Raw genomic sequence first — 20,745 nt, forward strand, 5'->3', positions numbered from 1 at the left:
ACTTAAATTCTGAATAAAGTTGGAATGGTCGCTACCTCTAAATACAGTGGACTGCTCCTCTAATAACGTATGAAACTTCCTAATATGTCTCTGTTTATATGAATAGGTAATCCTATTCGTCCTCTCCAGAACTAACCTCTTCACACCTATCAGGTGTAGGGGGGACAATCTACTACTAATATCACCTAATGCTACATCAATCAATCTCCTACTATGTCTCAAGTCATCATGAAGTTTCTGAATCCATGTATTCAAAACCTTCTTTTGATACCATGTGATAATCCTGGACAAACGGGCATCTTTAAATGGGGCCTTGATCCTAAATCCATGTGGCATAAGATTATGATCCCTGCAACGGTAGGCAAACCTTAAGTGCTGTTGCTGTTTGGACTCAGCTATGCTATATCTCTGGAACCTTCGGATGTGCCACAAAACTGTATGGCCATAAACATTAACTATATCTGCAATAAGGCCTCTGAGGTTGGGATTATTCATACCACCAATTTTAAACACACACACCAACCGTTTATGACTGATTGAATAATGAAATAAAATAAAATAAAATGATAGAAAAGACTGTAAAATAATATTTACAAAAAACTTTTAAATATTTACAAAAAACTTTTAAATATTTACAAAAAACTAAACTATAACAAAAGTAAAATAAGTCTCCAAATAAGGCTCAAAATAAAGCTCCAAATCTTACCCCGAAACAGAAGAAAGCACTAGAAGAACTTAAACGGGACGAAGATATTATAATCCTACCAGCAGATAAAGGCAGATCAACTGTGGTATTAAACAAAGAAGATTACCACAAGAAAGCGTTAGACTTATTAGGTGATAATTGTACTTATAAGATTGTCCACAGAAACCCCTTGGCTAGCTTAGAACAGCGTGTAAATAAGATGCTACTTTCCTGGCAAGAGTGGAAAAGATTCCAAAGGACAAGTATTGGTCCATACATGCAACAGGGTGTCGACTGCCCAGATTTTATGGGTTACCTAAGACACACAAGGAGAATGTTCCATTACGGCCCATAGTTTCCTTCATTGGTAGCCCTACATATGCTTTATCAAAATATCTGGCGCAGCTGATTTCCCCGGTTGTGGGGCGGTCCGCGTTGGTCATTGGAGACAGTGTGGAATTTGTGAACTTTGTAAGGAGTCAAGAAATAGGGGAGGGCGAGATGATGATGTCATTAGATGTTATATCATTATTTACTTGTATTCCCCATAGCATGGGGTAGAATGTGTAAGGTTGGCTTTACAAAAGGATAATACTTTAAGTGCTAGATCCCACCTAAACATAGAAGATATATGTGGTGCTGTTGAATTATGTCTTTCTAGTACAACCTTGGTTTTCCAAGGAGTGATGTATAAACAGGTTCACGGTACAGCCATGGGTTCTCCAAACAGCGCCATTGTTGCAAATCTGGCTATGGAGGAATTTGAGAATAGGGTTTTCGCAAGATTGGAGTTCCCTAGGCGTAAGTGGAAACGATATGTTGATGACACGTTTACTATTGTAAAGAAGGGGAGAGAGGAAGATGTGGTCTCGTTTCTCAATGGTTTCTCCCCCTTCATAAAATTTACCTCAGAGGTAGAAATAGATGGTACCCTCCCATTTCTGGACATAATGGTATATAGGGAAGGCCCCAGACTTAGAACTAAGGTTTATAGGAAACCAATGTGTAGGGGCCAGTACACACATTATAGGACTGCACAGACTGTCCAACATAAAAATAGTGTGGCCAGAGCACTTTTGGGTAGGGTGAGAACACATTGCAGTACCCCTGAGGAGGGGGAGAAGGAAATTAGGCAAATCACGACGGATCTTATGAGGTGCGGTTACCCCCAGAGGGTCATTGATGAATACAACAGAGAGGAAGAGCCCAATCGGGTAGTTCCGCCTGTACCGCTTACCACAGTGTATGTTCCCTACTATCCGGGCCTGTCAGATCGCATTGCGAGGATGCTTCGCGACTTTCAGACACGCTGTGTGCAGCTTCCGGGCCGCAGGTTGCACACAGTAGTGTTACAGATCAAAGACCCCATTACTAGGGATTCTAGTAGTGGGGTCATATATGAGATCACATGCCCGGATTGTGGGGAATGTTACGTGGGGGAGACAGGACGGCGTCTCAAGGACCGTCTGGGAGAACATTCACGAGCGATACGGACCGCAGAGCTCAATAAATCCGCCATTGCCGAGCACTATTGGGAAAAACAACACCAGATCTCCCCCGACAACGCTGTCATCCTTGACCGGGCGCATAGATTCTGGGACCGCAAGTGGCTGGAAAGTCTGTGGATTGGATCCTCTGGTAACAATAGTATAAACAGAGACAGGGGAGTTAGGCTTCACCCCCTTTTTTGAGGCGGTGGTTTTGACAAGAGACAAACGTTTTAATTTTCCACGTGTCCAGACCACTTCCGGTTCTGGTACAAGTGAAAGGAATGCTGAGTATGCGCCTGGTCATCCACGTGTGCCGTGAACCTGGTATTTAAGGATGTGTCGTTTAAGTCTCACTATTACTGAGGAAGGAGGAAGACACCTCCGAAAGCTCTAGTAGTGTTTTTTATTGTCTTTTTATCGCTTTTATATTTATATTTTAATGCATTTTAACTTATTTACTTATTTTACTTTTGTTATAGTTTAGTTTTTTGTAAATAATTAAAAGTTTTTTGTAAATATTATTTTACAGTCTTTTCTATCATTTTATTTTATTTTATTTCATTATTCAATCAGTCATAAACGGTTGGTGTGTGTGTTTAAAATTGGTGGTATGAATAATCCCAACCTCAGAGGCCTTATTGCAGATATAGTGAATACTGGTGCTCAGTTAAATTTGTGATTAGCATTAGTAGTGGCATATGATACAAGAAAGCAAGCTTATACATCGTCGGCAAATAAACAAAACAAAAACAACTTCCCATTTCATGTATCCATTCCCTCCAGTAATTTGTCTAGCTCTTCCTTGAATTTATTTAAGTTGGGAACTTCCTCAACAGATGGAAGTTTGTTCCAGCAATGAACCACTTGCTAGCTAAAGGCAAACTTCACACATCTCTTCTGCAGCCATCCTTCCTCAATGTGAATTTATGCCCCCTCGTGTATAGTCTGAGCAAGAGGAAGAATCCCATCAGTATTGAGCTTGCTCAGTCCATTCAAAGCCATAAACACCTCAATCAAATCACCTCACAGGCACCTAGTCTCCAGACACTACAGTTTGCAGAACTGAAGCATTTCTTCTTTTACTTGATTAATTTACTGTTGGTAAATTAGTCACTCACTGGCTTCCATTAGTTTAGCTTTTAATTCCAAAGAAACTGGTTTTCTAGACTTAATTAGAAACAGTATTAACATTATCTTGCGCCATTGTGTCTAGATAAAAAAAAATCTTAATTCATCCAAAAAGTTGAAAAATCATTGAACAAAATGATCAAGATCAAGAAAATAAAATGAGATTAAGCAACAGCAGTATAAATATAATTGTAAGCACCAACAACAACTGCAATTGGTTAGCCATAGCATCATCTGTCTGGTAGAATTGCTGCTCAGTGTGATGTTACAGATAGCTGAAGACAACACTTGACAGGGAGATTTATTAAATTTTAAATGATAAAAAATATCATAAGATTAATTAAAAAAATAACTTATAATAAAAAAATCTATTATTTTCATTATTAAAAATAGGTGTTTATTTTTTTGAAAAATTGTTCTTATGCCACTTATGCACCACCAAACTGATGAAAAAGTGGATCATTGTAAAGCAGTGCTGACTGTCATCGTAAAAAAGAAAAAAAAGTAGACTCGGTTATCTTAACATTTATGTAAAAATTTAGTAAATTTTTACTGGGAATTTTATTAATTGTAATAAGAAGCTAACTTTTTATAATAGCAAAGCACTAAGATTTATAATGAATATAATTATATGTGTGTTTTATTTCTAATCTAGGACCCTGCAAGTGGTATAATTCATCGGATTGATGGCTATAATAGCTTGAAAGTAGATACTGATGATCAGTCTACATCATCAGATCAAGGGACAGCACCTGGTAAGAAATGTTAGGCAAAAATTAGCATGTGTTTGATATATTCTAGCCTGATTAATGATTAATTAGTCAAGTGATTTTTAAATGTTATAGGCAGTACATTGGCAAAAAATCTTTGAATTGGAACCGCTTCAACCTCCTCACATGTTCGATGAATCATATTAAGTATATGAGCAATTTTCTCAAAACCTATCAGTTGGTAGCAGAGTTGCACTCTTATATTCTTTGACATGAATTGAATTTTAATTTCATTCCAATAGGAATCTCTTGGCTCTTTCAGATAATGAGGTACAAGTATTCAACTTTTTTTTTTTTTGTGTGTGTTAGGGATTGAAACACATAAAATGATGAAGGTTGCATACAGCATGGGTTCTCATAGAAACTGTGTTGCAGCAACAGTTCCTTGTCACTGATTCTGATTTTTTTTTTTTTTTTTTTTTTTGAAATAGAGTTTAATTTTTGTTTCTAATGTTTACATGTTATAATTAATTTTTCCCCCCCATGTAATAATAAAATTTGAAAATCTGACAATTATTACAAAACAAAACATTCCTATTACAGTAGAACTTAATAAATCCAGCATCTTTGGGACATAGCACAAGCTAGATTTTTGAAAATTCTGTTCATATAGCTTAAGTATTAGTGGATAATTTATATTAAGTATGTATTCTATTCTTGGCAGCTCAGAGGCGCCTCCGCAGCCAGGTGGGAAGGGGCAGCAGTGCGTAGCACACGCTTCTTGATTAGACCGGGGTTAGAGCCCGTCACCACCAAATACGGAGGATGCGGAAAGGTCAGGGAATGACCACCGCATATCCCCGGAGCAATATGGCCTCAGTTGCTAATGCTCCTAAAAACCAAATAACAATTGGCAGCTCAGGTGAGCTAGTAGCATAATTTAATACAGTCAAATGATCAGATACAAAAATTTAAATTTACTGATATGAATTCGAGGAGAATTTTCAATTGCATATTAAAATACATATGTTGTTTGCTAACTAAATAATCTAAAGATATTGTTGGAAATCACATTTGAATATTTTATTAGTTAATACAATAGCTCTGATTCCTATAATCCCTACAGAGTGATAGCAACCATCATTAAGCCAAAATGTAAACACATGCTGCCAGATTATTCCTCTGAGTAGTATGTTTACCTAAGAAATAAACAGTAATGGGTTTGAACTGCACCTCTGTATGGATGTCGAGATTGTCCAATATTTTTTAATATGAGAAATAAATGGTGCAGTATCATTTCAGCAGTTGAATCACCTCAAAAACTAAATGCATATTACTCTACTACTAAGTACTATATACTATACTGTGAACTAGTATTGAATATCTTAAATGAAAGATTTTATACGTTGCAATTACATAGTAATAGTGATGTACAGTCTAAGAAATGTGTACTACAGAAAGTGGTGTTTGGAAATTATTAATGGAACATAATGCATAAATCTGCACCTGTAGTACATTTTAAGTCAGCCAGCCTATTTCCCCCCTCTGTTTTTGGACATTCAGCTGCTCTAAGAGAATTATTCAAAAATTGCCAGATTTTTGATAATTCTAGATTTTTGAATGCTATATTTATGAGATTCTCTTGTATATAAGGAGGATGCACAAAGGTCAGAGAATGACCACCGCATATCTGGGATATGCGGTGGTCATATCCTAAAAACCAAATAACAAGCTAACAAGCTCTTGTATATGATTATAATAATATTGTTAAATACTGAAGAAGATGCATAAAACATCATAAGAAATCAATGCAGAAAAATCGCATTTTATTAAAAATGGACATTTTCAGAAGTCAGTGTGAAACTATATTTTGTGAAATGCTAGTTTTAAACTTAGGGACGTAACACTGAGGTGCACTACATGGTCACAGGCCACACATTGTGAAGGAATGGGTCACAGACAGTCTGCAGGTTGGACTTCCCTTGATAGTATAGGTCTGTGTTGCCCAACCTGGTCACCATTCGCCAAATGTGATGAAATGGTTATCAGCATGTGGCAGCGAATTGATGATCTGCACTGCAACAAATTTTTATTTCTGAAATTCGATATGCATTTTTGTGTATTTGCATGATTATTAATAATTTAAATGTTTAATTTTTATTAATTGCATGACCAACACCAGCCCTATTAGAATCTAATGGGGATCAGAGATTTGACCTTGATTCCTTTACATTGCAGAATGCACTTGAACTATGGGTGGAGCCAATAAGCGTGGGTGCTGTCTTCGAAATTAAAACATTGTATTGTACTGTCAGCAGTGTCAAGTGTATTGTTTCTTGTCCAAAGAACAAACATAAAGAACAGTGTACGAATATTTTCCATCAACTACATATACACTCAGTGATCACTAAATTATGATCTTCCTGTATAATACCACGTTTGGTCACTGTTTGCAGGGATAACAGCTGCTATTCGCCCAGGCATTGACTCCACTAGATGTCTGAAGACGTCTGCAGGGATGTGCAGCTATGCTACCTGCAATGCTTTTCATAGTGTCAGAACAGATGATGGTTGCATGTCCACATGCTTCACTTCCTATCCCAAAATATCCCACAAATGTTCAATTGGATTGAGATCAGGCAAATTTGGAGGCCAATCAAGATGGGTGATATCTTCACCATGTAATTCGAAACACTTGTGCACAGTGTGGTCCAGTGACACGTCAATCCCGTTTCTGTCTGAAAAAAAAATACAGATGGTAAGGTGCGCGTGGTTTCTAAAGAGCTGTTGGCTGTATGCACTAGGGGTCCTAGTTATTGTCAGCAGAACATAAACCCATGCGCCTCCGTAGCCAGGTGGGAAGGAGCAGCAGTGCATAGCACACGCTTCTTGATTAGACCGGGGTTCGAGCCCGTCACCACCAAATACGGAGGATGCGGAAAGGTCAGGGAATGACCACCGCATATCTCGGAGCAATATGGCCTTAGTTGCTAATGCTCCTAAAAACTAAAATAACAACAACAATAACAACAACATAAACCCATATTAAGCAACCACCACCTGCCAGGATAGTGGGCACTATGCACAGTGATTCCATAAATCCATGTTACTTGTGCCATACATAAAGCCATCAGTCAGTGTGTTGCTTTTGCCACACATGAAGGCATCTGTCAGTGTGCTTTGCCAGGTATTTGGACTCATCTGACGAGCACACTTGTTTTTGGTCCTCCAGTGTCTGACCAGCTTGTTGTTGACAGCATAGCATTTGTTATTGGCAATCATTAATGGCGAGGAGTGTCCCTTAGGTAGTCTGCTGTAGAACCCCACATGTAGCGTGCGGTACATTGTTATTTGAAATATTGTTCTTGCATTTCCCATATTGTATTGCAGTGTCAACTGTCGCACGGTGACCTGCCATTGAGCCCATTCAATGCATTATACCCTTCGCTCACCACAAACATCCACCTTGCATAATCCTTTATAATTCTGTTGGTGGGAGGCGGTTTGACCCATTCGACACCATTCTTTGTACATCTTAACCACAGTGCACTGTGAGCAGCCAATAAGATGTGCCATTTTCAATACGGAAGCACCCGATGTAAGAGCTCCTACAATCATGCCTTTTGAAGCTCCGTGATATTGTTACTACATCTCATTGCTGTTCTACTTTATCGCTTTGACTTGCATGACTAAATGCAAATTACCACTGCTCTACCTTACAAAGCTGTTCGCCTTTTTATACTGCTAGCCATGTGGCATAGTCCATTATGTATGGGGTGGTCACAATTCAGTAATCACTGAGTATATATTAATAAGCATTGTATGTGTAAAAGTATTTGATTATTTATAAAAATACATATTTTTAGCTTATTTCAGATATGACCACACATACCAGAAGAAAAAGGTAACCCAGCTTATAAGGAAGAAGCTAGTACTTCAGCAGCTACAACAAATCAAAAAAGATATCGGAAAAAGTCACCCATAAATTTCATGCCGAATGGGAGTTTGAATTTGCCATGATGGAAATGAATGAAAAACCTGTATGATGTATAATGTGCAAAAAATTTAATGAAAATTAGCTGGACAGTTTGAAAAAGCATTTTTAAAGCACACATACTGAGTTTAATAACAAGCTTCCTATTGGTTAGCAAATTTGAGTTCTTAGAATAGTTTACCTAAAGTCAAAATTCAGTGAGTAGCAACAAAATTTCAAATGATTGCTAACATTACCCGAGTTAGTAACTTTGACTAGCTACAAAGCTTAGCTGGAAAGGGGAGGGGGGAAACAACGGCATACACACACACGTTTTCATATGGAGAGTTAGAGAAAGACATTATCTGTACTGTTATGGAAACTTTACTATAAAATTGTCCATCGAATACAGAAAGTGACATAATTCCAAAAATTCAAAACTACAGCTGTTATCAAGCTCATCGATTGCAAACTGTGGCTCAAAATCTTGAAGCTCAACTGTGTACTCAATTACAGAACTGCATATGTTTTTGGTGGCTTTTGATGTTTCAACTGATGTTGAAGACACTGCACAGCTTGTTTTGTGTCAGTAAACCTAGAAATTCATGAAGAAATGCTCGCAGTTTGTGGACCAAAAGACTGCACTTGTGGCACTTGGCACTAACATGCTTGAAGTATTTTGTAATGTTGCTAAACAGTTTAAATTAGATTCGAAGAAATTGGTTTTGGTAATATCAAATAGTGCACCAGTGATTATTGGGCGTACGTCTGGTTTTATTAGCCTCCTTACCATTTAAAAGAGAATGGTTTTAATGGTGATGCTTTAGTCTCATTCCACTGCATTGTACATCAAAGGAATCTTTGCATTCAAATGATGGAGGACAATGCATGGAAAGACACGATAGGTATGGCAATCAAAATAGTGAATTATATTCAAGGTAGCTCTGAACCATCGACACTTTGCAAAATTACTCGGTGAAGTGGAGAATGCTGAATATAATGATCTGGTATATTTTGTGTGGCGCCTCCGTAGCCAGGTGGGAAGGAGCAGCAGTGCGTAGCACACGCTTCTTGATTAGACCGGGGTTCGAGCCCGTCACCACCAAATACGGAGGATGTGGAAAGGTCAAAGAATGATCACCACATATCCCGGAGCAATATGGCCTTAGTTGCTAATGCTCCTAAAATCCAAAACAACAAAACAACAACGTATATTTTGTGAATGTATGTCGGTTGGAAAAACACTGCTTTTCTAACACCAGTCCAAGGTTTTCTTCTTAAAAGAGAAAAAATAAAACCTTTTTCAGTGTTGGGAGACAAAGAATGGCAATTTCTCCCACCCCATTCTTTGGGGTGGGAGAAACAAACTAATTTGCGATTTGGCACGGTATGTACAAGAATTTATATCAAAAGTGAAACTTCTTGTGACGCATGTGAAGGTTAAAGTTTCTAATCATTTTCCAAACATGATGGAGCAATATGCAGGAAAGACTGATATTGACATACAGCGTTATGTGGAACAGTTACAAAAATTACTCCAGAAATTGGAACAATGATTTTGTGATTTTGAAAATAACAGAATTGTTTTTCAATTCATGCTTGATCCATTTAATTTCGACATCCATAATCCAAAACTCTCTTCCGAGTCAATTAGATTCTAACAGGGCTCTTTTAGAGACCGATATAATATTTCAAAGCACTCATCAGTTAAAAGACGATTTGATTGTGGAAATGTGGTTGAGAATTTTGAATAGACACAAGTTCACAGTTATAAACTTAATTATTCCAATGCTGTTTTCAATGTTTGGATCAACATGGCTCTGTGAATCAACTTTTTTTGGCAGTAACTCTTAAAAAAAAAAAAAACAAAAAAAAAAAAAAAATATATATATATATATATATATATATATATATATATATATATATATCAAAAATTTAGACGATAATTTGGAGACAGAGTTAAGGTGTGTAGCAAGTGACTCTATTCCCAATTTCTGTGCACTAAGCACTAAATAATGCAATGATTTGTCAAGCATCCCATTAATTATTAATAAATAATTGAAAACATTGATGTGTGTTCTTTTACCTTTCTATAGAAAATTTATTAATACAAATGAGTGTGTGTGGTGAAAATGTTGACACTTTTGCCACAAGTTTGGTGAGTATATAAAAACTATTGGACACCTTGTGTTATAGGCTATTCTCAAAATTAAGTGGCAAAAGAGAAACTCACCTGCATTTGCTGTGTGTTGGGGAGATGTGTATACTGTATACAGAAGGGATGTGAAATTTTCTCTAGTCTTATTTTAATATTTTAATTTTATTGATCCCCCCACGAAAATTCCTGCTGATGCCTTTGACAACATGGATTCCCATTGAAGAACGGAAGAATTCCTAACCTATCAGTATAAATGCATGATAGCCTTGGTCTAACACAGGGATGGGCAACCTCCAGCCCGCGAATGTGTATAATCCAGCCGTGGTTGTTTTCAAAATACATTTATTATTATATATATTTTTGAATTAATGGAATTTTTGACGTAAATTTAGAAAATACTCTGTGCATTGATAAAACAAATATCGATCCACATATAGATTCACTGATAAAAATAAACATTAGGATTAGTAGAGGCATACGATGCAAGAAAGCAAGCTTATGCAGCATCAGCCAAAAAAAAAAAAAACACCCCTCCCATTTCACCCCTCCATTTGTTCCAAATGCCTGTCCAGATCAGCCTTAAATTTATTTAAGCTATCAACTTCCACAACAAAAGATGGAAGTTTGTTCCACCAGTCAACTACCCGCTGGCTAAAGGCAAATTTCCGCACATCTGTTCTACAACTGTCTTTCCTCAATTTGAATCTGTGCCCCTCAGGTTCTTAATCTGAGAAAAAGGAAGAATCCCATTAGCATTCAGCGTGCTCAACCCATTCAAGGCTTTATACACCTCAATCAGATCACCTTGCAGGGCCTACTCTTCAGGTGCTGCAATTTGCAGAACTTAAGCCTTTCTTGATAAGAGCACCCCTTTGTTCCCCTCACCAATCTTGTTGCCCTTCTTTGTACTCGTTCTAGCAACTCTACATCCTTCCTAAAATGAGGCTTCCAGATCTGTACACAGTACTGTAAGTGTGGCCTGACCATTGCCTTGTACAACGGGATAATCACCTCCCTGTCCCTGCTAGCAAAATTCCTATATATCATTGACAAGACTCCATGACCTGCCCTGGCATCCCGTCTGCACTGATCAGCAAACCTCATATTTGACTGCACAATTACCCCTAGGTCTTTTTCACTTTCCACTTCCCTGAGTGTAGTATCACACAGTTGGTATATTTCTCTTGGGTTATTGCTACCCATATATAGTATTTTGCATTTGTTAATGTAAACTTCAGTTGCCACTTCTCAACCCATTTGCCCATCTTCTCTAGATCCAGTTGGAGTAACACTGTCTTTATTGTTGTTAACAACCCTGCCACCTTTGTGTCATCTGCAAACTTGGACATTAAACCTGATATACCTTCATCAGTATCATTGATGAATACACAAAACAACAATGGGCCCAGCACCGAACCTTGGGGAACTCCACTAATAACATTTGTCCATGAAGAGCAGTGTCAATTGATTACCACTCTCTGTTGTCTCCCACTCAACCATCCCTTTATCCAGTGTAGCAACTTACCCATAATGCTATACCTCTCCAATTTGTACAGCAGTCTTCCATGTGCAACAGTATCAAAAGCTTTCCTGAAATCCAAGTATATGATATCAAAATTATTTTTGACATTCAGTTCCTCTGTGACCACATCATAGTATCCAATCAGATTAGTCAGACAAGATCCACTTTAACAACCCATGCTGTGCCTTAATTATTACTGCAGTCTTGTCTAGATGATTCTGCAATGCTTCTTTAACGAGTGATTCCATTATTTTCCCTAGAACACAAGTTAAAGTAACAGGTCTGTAGTTACTTGTGTCACTTTTTGAACGTCCTTTGTGAATTGGGGATACATTTGCACACCTCCAGTCCATGGGAACCTCCCCTGAGCCCAAGCAAGCTCTCATAATTATGGCTAAGGGTTTGCTTACTTCCTTTGTTGCCTCCTTTAATATAACTGGATAGACCCCAGGTGCTTTTTTTATGTTTAACTTCAACAATTTCTCCTCCACTTTACTCTCAGTTATTACAAGATTATCTAGCTTACTGCCAGAGTTTAATACACCTCTGGCATTCCCCTCCCTGAATAACTCCTCATGTATGAATGTAGATGCAAAATACTCATTTAGTTTATCAGCTACCTGAGCATGATCAGCAATAATCAACCCATCTATGTTAAGTGGTCCAATCGGATTCATCCCTTTCCTTCTAGAGTTTACATATAAGAACTTTTTCCTGTTTTTCTTTGCATTCTTTGCCAAGGATTTCTCGTAATCTGCCTTCGCCTGCCTAACCTCCTTTGTGACTTGATTACAGACCAAGCTTATATCTATCACCTGTGGCTTCTGTGTCACTTGATAATTTATATGCATCCCATACGTTTTTCTTCTCTGCCATGAGCCTCGTTAATTCATCTGACATCCATTTAGGTCTGAAAATCGAACAGTATTTTTTAGTTGGAATGAAAAGTCTAGTAGCCTCCAAAATTAAGTTCCCGAAGGCTTCCCATTTAGAATTCAGAGTTGGTAACATCATCAGTCGATCCCATTGTATAGAATTTAAAAACTGTCTGAGACCCCTGTTACTGCACCTGTATGAAGTGCCTCCATAGCCAGGTGGGCAGGAGCAGCAGTGCATAGCACATGCTTCTTGATTAGACTGGGGTTCGAGCCAGTGACCACCAAATACGGAGGATGCGGAAAGGTCAGGGAATGACCACCGCATATCCCTGAAGCAATATGGCCTTAGTTGCTAATGCTCCTAAAAAAAAAAAAAAAAATATATATCCCAAATAACCAAATAACCTTTACGAAAGCAAAAGCCCTTCCCTTTAGCCTTGATGGTAGTTACATCTTTAAGTAATTCCCATACGAGTACATTGTGATCCCTATCACCCATTTGTTCCTTTACCTGCAAATTCTTAATGCATGAATAATTGCTGCTGATAATCAGATCAAGGGTATTACTCCCTCTGGTTGCCTCTCGAACATGCTGCAGAAAACAGTCATCCAATAAATCCAAAAAAGTCTTGCTAGTGTGCGAGGGACCAACCCACAAGTTCAATCAATAATATCTGGAAAGTTAAAATCCCCCATTATAAGACATTCTGATTTACTGGCCCACTCTGTTTCTCTGCACAATTGCTCATTATACTCATCGGATTCATTAGGCCTATAACACACACCTACTCTCATTTTCCCTTTACCACTGCTTATGTCACACCAAACAGACTCAACATTGCATAGTCCACCGACATCAATTGGAATCACTTCCTTAGATTTTGTTTCTTAACTAACAGCATAGCCCCTCCCTTCCTGTCCTGTCTATCCTTTCTGTACACATTGTACTCCCCAAATTACAATTCTTCATTCCTAAAATCTGTGTCACGCCATGTCTCTGATATCCCAACAATATCCATCTTTGATGTCTTGACCAGCACTTCAAATTCATCAAATTTATTTACTATACTTCTAGAATTGATGTACATGCACCTGTTTCTTCTCTTAGTTATGCTAACATAGCCCATGTATTTATTTGTTCCACTATGACTACCAACAGTCGTGGAAATCTCCATTGTCTTGCTTTCCAAGCTGTGTCCACTGTTAACCTTTTAGTCTGTCACCCCCCCCCCCTCCGATCTGGTGCCTCCGTAGCCAGGTGGGCAAAAGCAGCAATGCGTAGCACACGCTTCTTGATTAGACCAGGGTTCGAGCCTGTGACCGAATACGGAAGATGCGGAGATGTCAGGGAATGATCACTGCGTATACCTGGAGCAATATGGCCTTATGCTCCTAAAAACCAAGTAACACCCCCCCCCCAATCTAGCTGTTTTCCAACCCACCTAACACTGCCTCGATAGCATCAGCAAATAGTCTTGCACCCTTTCTATTTAAGTGTACTTCATCCCTGTAGAAGCAGTCTCTCCTATCAACAAGCACAGACCAGGCTGAAAAAAATTCTACCTCTTGAGCCTTGCACAATCTTTCCAGGGCCTGAATTGATCGACAAGGCTCTCATCATATACTCCTTCCTATCGTGTTTGGGTAGAATTGCAGACACTTTCAAATTAAACCCTAACTCACGACTTTTTTTCAACATTGATCTGTACTTGTTAAGTAAATGTGCAGATCTCTTACTCTTAATGTCATTAGTTCCATTGTATACAACACTATCACCTTTTGTGCCCTTAAAAGATATCTGCTCTACAAAATCATCAACTTTTGCTCCTGGCAGACATACATTGGTCCTGTACCACCTATCCTTCTTGCATAGTATATTCCCAGTCTCCCTGACAATAGAGTTACCAACAATAACTAGTTCCTGTGGAACCGGCGCATTTTGCCTTGGGGATTGTCTCTGTGTTGTTGCCTGAAGCACAGGAGTGAGCTCTGCCGTTGAGCTGGGAAGCTGAGAGCTTGATGGGCTCCCACATTAATTTCTTCAAGGGCATTTACCCTACACCTCAAGCTCTCATAGATGTTCATCAGAACACTGAGTTGGTGCATAATTTCTTGACACTCTAGGCACATCATCCTTGGCTAGATCATGTCCCGTTTTAGAAAGTTCAGCAAACATTTCACATTTCGCACATTTTTTGAGACTGTGATGTGTTGGAGAATTGCCCCCTTTGTTTAGGGGGCAATTCTCCAACAGCGCTGTCGCTAGTCTGTCATCTTTTTGCTTTGCACCTCTAGTCTGGGTCATGATTTCCATTTAAATACAGTTTAATTAACAATGGAATTTAATAAGATTAATAATATTTTTGATTAATTGATAATACTATACTAAGCTAACAGATTCGTAGTATAGTTTTTCGTATTACATTATGCCTTACGGTATCAGTTCAAGATATATACATTGCGGCTATTGTTTTTTGATTAGAATATGGCAGCTAGTTCAACAATATTGTTGCCAACACTAGTCATAACTTCCAAAAATCACTAGTTAAATTCAAAATAAGAAGCTAACGAACGCTACTAAACCTATTTTATATAACTTTGTAAAACACAGCTTAGTATGTTAATTAACAAAGAATATGCTAAAATTATCAAAATACAGTAAACCCCCGCGAATAGCGGGATTATGTTCCTGAGAAATGCCGCGAATACCAAAAACGCAAATATTGAGTTATGGCTCCCATAGTAATAAAGGGGTTCCGTTCCAAAGTATGAAATATATAAGAAAAACTAGTCTAAAATTTTGTCTATGTATGTATTATATGTTCCTTCATAATATGACTATGTATATAGACAATACATAGTGAAATGCAAGCATATGGCATCGAAATGAAAATAAGAAACAATTTAATATTAAATGTAATATTTATTAGAAATTTCAAACAAATCTTTCAAACCAGCGTTTTTGCTAGCTAAAAAAATGTATCTTGCCAGTGCTATAACCAGTTTCGCTAAAGTGTTGATAAAGGAGTTTTGCCTTTTCACAAATGATGAGTGAACTTAACGGAATTTTATTTTGAGTTCGGTCTTCTATCCACAGATTTAAAGCCTTTTCCATTTGTTCTAATTTAACATCATGAGTTACAGAGCAAATTTTTGAAGCAATTAGCGCGTTTTCACGGACACTACAGCTACAGCGGATTTTTTCTTCTGATTTCTTGATTGAACGTACTGTTGACTAATTGATTTTATAATATTTTGCCACTGAAGAGTTACTTTCACTAGTAGAAATTTTATCTAATAACTCAATTTTATTCGCTAATGTCATCACCTTCTTTGATCTTTTCACATTTCCCTTGTTATTCGTAGCCATATTTTTGTACGGGTTAGAAAGAACTTGTCCACAATAAAGTCACTTTCTTCCATTAACACACTTGAAAAAGTCTGTTTTACACTGCAAAATGGTAGATTTATCTCTTTTGTAAGCATATCAATTTATAAATTGATAAATTTATTCAATTTATAAGCATATAAATTAAAAGCAAACGAGAAACCTTCCATGACAAGCACATACTGAACAAGGATTAGCGAGAAACATCCACACTCACGATTTTGTCACCCCTCTCCCCACCCACCGGGCGCCCGCTTTGATCCTGAAAGATAATTTTAGCCACGCCTCATGTTTTTTACTGTACTTATCCCTTTACAGTAGCCAGAAATCCACTGACTGTTCTCTTCCACGACCAGAGCACCCTTGAACAGTATCAAATCTCATTAAATATTATAAAAATAAAATATTGCAATTTTTGTTATTGGAATTGTATTTGTATTTTTGTAATTTTATCTTACATTTGTATTTTCACTTTTCCTATTAATAAAATTAATTACATGTATGTAGAAATATTAGAATAAATAAACTGTTTATGCAAATTTTTTCATTATACACCATTTTAATAATCTTAAAAATCGTGGAAAATGAAAAAATTGCCATGTTGCGAAAAAAAATTGACCCGCATGTGCCTCACAGACATTTTATTTGGCCTGCCATTTATAAAGATTGCCCACCCATGGTCTAACAGATGTGGTGATGTGGGTTAATCTGACAGGATTAATTTATTTTTTTATCTGGAAAAAGTTTTATTTTTTGAATTCTGTTTGTAGTATGTCAGTACATATTGCAACAAACCTATTGCAATTTACTAAGAACAGAAATTTTTAAAATTTCTGTTCTTAGTAAATGCATTTTAATATTTTAATGAAACTTTAAAATTTAAAAATGTTTTTCAATGCTTTTGGGGGGGGGGAAAGAACATGTATAACGTATAAACACGAGACTATTAGTCATTTTCAAGATTATGAAACTTAAGTGCCAAAATTATAGATAACACATATGCATGTATTACTGTGCTTTGTCAATTAAATAAATAGATAACAATAATAGAGACAAGAAACCGGTTTAAATAATAATTGAACATAAAACACAGAACACTTAATTTCTGCAGTCGCAGCTGCCAGTGAGAAACCTGCTTGTTTACATTATGATGAAACCAAAAGTGGAAGGTGACAACAAAAATGCATTACAGAGTGCTTCATGTGTCAGTTCATTTCATTTAATAACTGCATAAATAACACACATCATTGCCAAAACTACTGAAGTAAAACTTTGTATGTATTTGAAACTAGATGTACAACTTTGTGTAATATTTAGGAATCAAAGGATGAACTATTAATCCCAAACTTGCAATAAACAAACTATGGATGTTTCACAGGTGGGCCTATTATGCCCTGCACCACCACTGCCAGCATCATCCTCTGTTCATGTGCTGGTAATATTTGAATACTTGTTGGTAACACAACTAACTCTCCTACATATAATAATTCCTTAAGTAGAGTGTATCTCAACTTAAACTAAACTCAGTGGGCATCATTGATTTGACTAATACTAAGAATTATTATTTGAAATATGATCTTTACCCTTTTTAAAATAATTTGTAACTTGGATAACTTGTCATTTTAAAAATGTAAAGTTAATTTTTGACTTTTCGAAGAATGTATATCTTGAACAACTTGTCAGGTTTGAGGACATCAATATTTACCTTTGCATAGAATAAATGACTAGTTAAGAAGTTGGCTATTCATTTGTAAAATTTGATTATAGGCCAAAAGGTGAGAGCTTAGAAGGTCTTTATGTTAAACCCAAACAGCCTTTCAAATGTTTAGTGCAACAAATTGAGCTTCTGCAGTGTTTGTTAACTTTTAGGTTGTTCTATTCCATTTATGTTAGAAAAATGAGAGAGAGAGAGAGAGAGAGAGAGAGAGAGAGAGAGAGAGAGAGAGAGAGAGAGTGTGAGTGGGGTGGGATGTATTCGGTATAGTAAGAGATTTGCAAGATCATGGATGTTAGAGACAAAGCAAAGTTGATTGGAAATGCATGCAACATTGATAATTCTCACCCATGTACACAGTAATATATGCGTGTATTTAGTCTCTCATTTCTCTTTTCTTGGATTAATAAATAAAATTGGAATTTGTAAAAAAAGATTGGAAAAGATAGGCAGTGAACATAACAAATTTGTGACATTTATGTGGATAGGTATAGTCAAAATTGGCATAAAATATAAGATTCACACGAATGTGTGTGCATGCACACACACACACATTCACATTATTGCTTTATATATATATATTTTAGCCTTACCTTTAAAAGATTTGTAATTCTTTTAAAGGTTCCTTCACTTCAGTTTCATCAGTCTTGTCACCATGGTATGCTTCTGCATTATCTCATGGCCTCTCTAGTTCTCCTCCACCTTTGGACCAGCCTCTTGACCTCAGCATCCATTCTACACGAAGACCTTCAGAAACACAGGACCAAAAGAATTTGACATCTTCAGTTCTCTCTCTGCAAGCAGTAGCCAGCTTAGCAGCCAAGAAGAGCGAAGAGGGATTGGAGTCTACCTCTAGCAGCTCTGTGCTCAAAGTGCCTCAGATTCCTATAAAACCTGGGTAAATTATCAATAAATCAGTATTTCAGTAATAGTTGTAATAATTTCTGTGTTTAGTAAAGCCTAAATTATGATTTTAAGACAACTCTCTGAATTTGATACTTGCTTACTTACTTAACTGTTTATTGGAGAGAAGGCAATATACTTTCCCATTTTTAAACTCGTATATCAAATACTTTATATAGAAATTCCTAAAATGTCTCCTTAAAGCTGGATACAGCTCAATAAATTTGTCCAGTTTTTGTCTTTGTCATGCCTAACCCTCAGTTATCATACTTATTACCAGAATTGCAGCTTGCTTACTTTGTACTTGGTCCAATTTGTCTTTGTTCCTAATTCCTAGTACAGGAACTCCTCGACTTACGTTAATACTCGACTTGTGCAAATTCGACTTTACGTAAGTTTTTGCCGGCCAGTGCAAACTTAAAAAAATTGTTGAAACGTATTTTGCATCCAGTAGGAATAAATGGAGGTATCTTAAAAATATCGTTATGTGAACCCAATAACACATTGTTTTGTTTTGGTAATTCGTTCCAAGACCTTGGAAGTTGAAATTTTCGCTATATAACTATGCTATTTATCTCCCTAAACAGTCATTTTTATAATGGAAATTGCACTACACTTTCATCTCTATTTTATGTTCCGTTTTCATTATAAGAATCAATTTTGAAAGCCTTTATGATATTTTTCTAAAACACATTTCTGGAGGTCACTCCATAAAACAATAAAAACAATTTACATTTTCCGGTTTATTGGGCTTTTCTGTTAGCGCAATCTATTATAAATGGGTAGTAAACTCGATCTTATTGCATTTGCAATAATCCCGATAACTGGAATTGTGGGTTTTTACATTATTATGGTGAAATGTGTTCCCCCCTTCACTGAAATCTTCAATCATATAAAAAAAAACAATTAAATTTTCAGAATCTTCTCTTCATTCCTATTTACTTATTACAATGATGAAGGGAAAGCGACCAACGAAAGTGCAAGTTCTGGCAGTGCTAGGAAACGAAACATAACAAAATTTGATTTAGAAATGAAGATGATTAATTAAGAAGTACATAGCAGGAATTTGATTACTTAGGGTCAAGAATAAATTAAAAGTAGTGCCTGCTCAAACGATGTAAGGAGATGACAGGCAGTTGCTAAAACGTTGGTCGCTGAACTGATAAAATTATGGAGAGATCATGATCTGCCCCTAAAGACGAAGCTGAGAATCATTGATTCGTTAATTTTTCCAGTTGCCACTTATGGATGTGAAGGATGGAATCTGAAAAGAGTTGACAGGAAGAAAATTGAGTCATTTGAAATGTGGCGTATTTCTTACTTGGATCGAAGAACAAATGAGTGGGTATTGAATAAAATTGGCAGCCCTAAAATTCTTCTTCATAGCATCAACAAAAGAAAACTCAAGTCTTTTGGTCATATAGTAAGAAGGGAAAAGTTTCTGTTGAAGAATATAATGGAAGGAAAAACTGAGGGGAAGAGGTGCAGAGGAAGACCTGCAACTAGGTGGAAGGGTGGGATCAATGAACTTCTGGGCATGACACTTTGCGATGCTGCTTGTATAGCACACAATTGATGCAGTTGGAGGGCACAACCGCTCCTCTGTGAGCTATGTGATTGGAAGAAGAAGAAGATGTAGCAGGACAAAATTTGTCATCTATTGCAAGGAATTAGGTCTCGCTGCTTCAGCAGTGAATACTATTTTAAGGAGCCGACTGGGCTAGCCAGGTGGGTAAAGTGCCTGCTTGGCAACCCAAAGGTCGCGGGTTTGAATCCCGCCTCGGGCGTGGATCAAAGTACTGCAAAAACCTTGGGAGGTGCACTATGGCCACAGAAGCCGATGCGCCAACAACTACCAAAAAAAAAAAAAAAAAAAACTATTTTAAGGGATAGTGCGCGTATAAAAGAACATATTAAAGGATCAATGTATTTCACACTGGGACCAGTCTGCTCCAACAGTGATCACAAAACAGCATTCAGGTGCTATATCGAAGGTGGAAAAGCTATTAATAATATGGATGGAAAATCTGATTCAGAAGCGAGTGTCTCTGAGTCCAATGGCCATTCAAGCAAAAACAAAAAGTATTTATGAAGATATTAAGGATAAGTACGGCGAACCCCAAGCCAAGTTCGTGGCAAGCAATGGGTGGTTTAATAGGTTCAAGCATCACACTGGTTTCCAAAACATTAAAGTAT

The 20,745-nt window shown here is 37.1% G+C and overlaps 1 protein-coding gene across 1 annotated transcript in view; it reads left to right on the plus strand.

The window, feature by feature from the left end:
- Positions 1-20,745, plus strand: part of Eip93F (Ecdysone-induced protein 93F) — a 195,586-nt gene that overhangs the window by 131,303 nt on the left and 43,538 nt on the right. Inside the window, exons 4-5 of the mRNA XM_090371113.1 lie at positions 3,959-4,058; positions 18,268-18,544. Coding sequence (XP_090227239.1) covers positions 3,959-4,058; positions 18,268-18,544 — 377 coding nt within the window. The remainder of the gene's footprint in view (positions 1-3,958; positions 4,059-18,267; positions 18,545-20,745) is intronic.

This window comes from Mastigoproctus giganteus, chromosome 4, assembly GCF_048544385.1.
Source record: "Mastigoproctus giganteus isolate SK-2022 chromosome 4, ASM4854438v1, whole genome shotgun sequence".
Classification (NCBI taxonomy): domain Eukaryota; kingdom Metazoa; phylum Arthropoda; class Arachnida; order Uropygi; family Thelyphonidae; genus Mastigoproctus; species Mastigoproctus giganteus.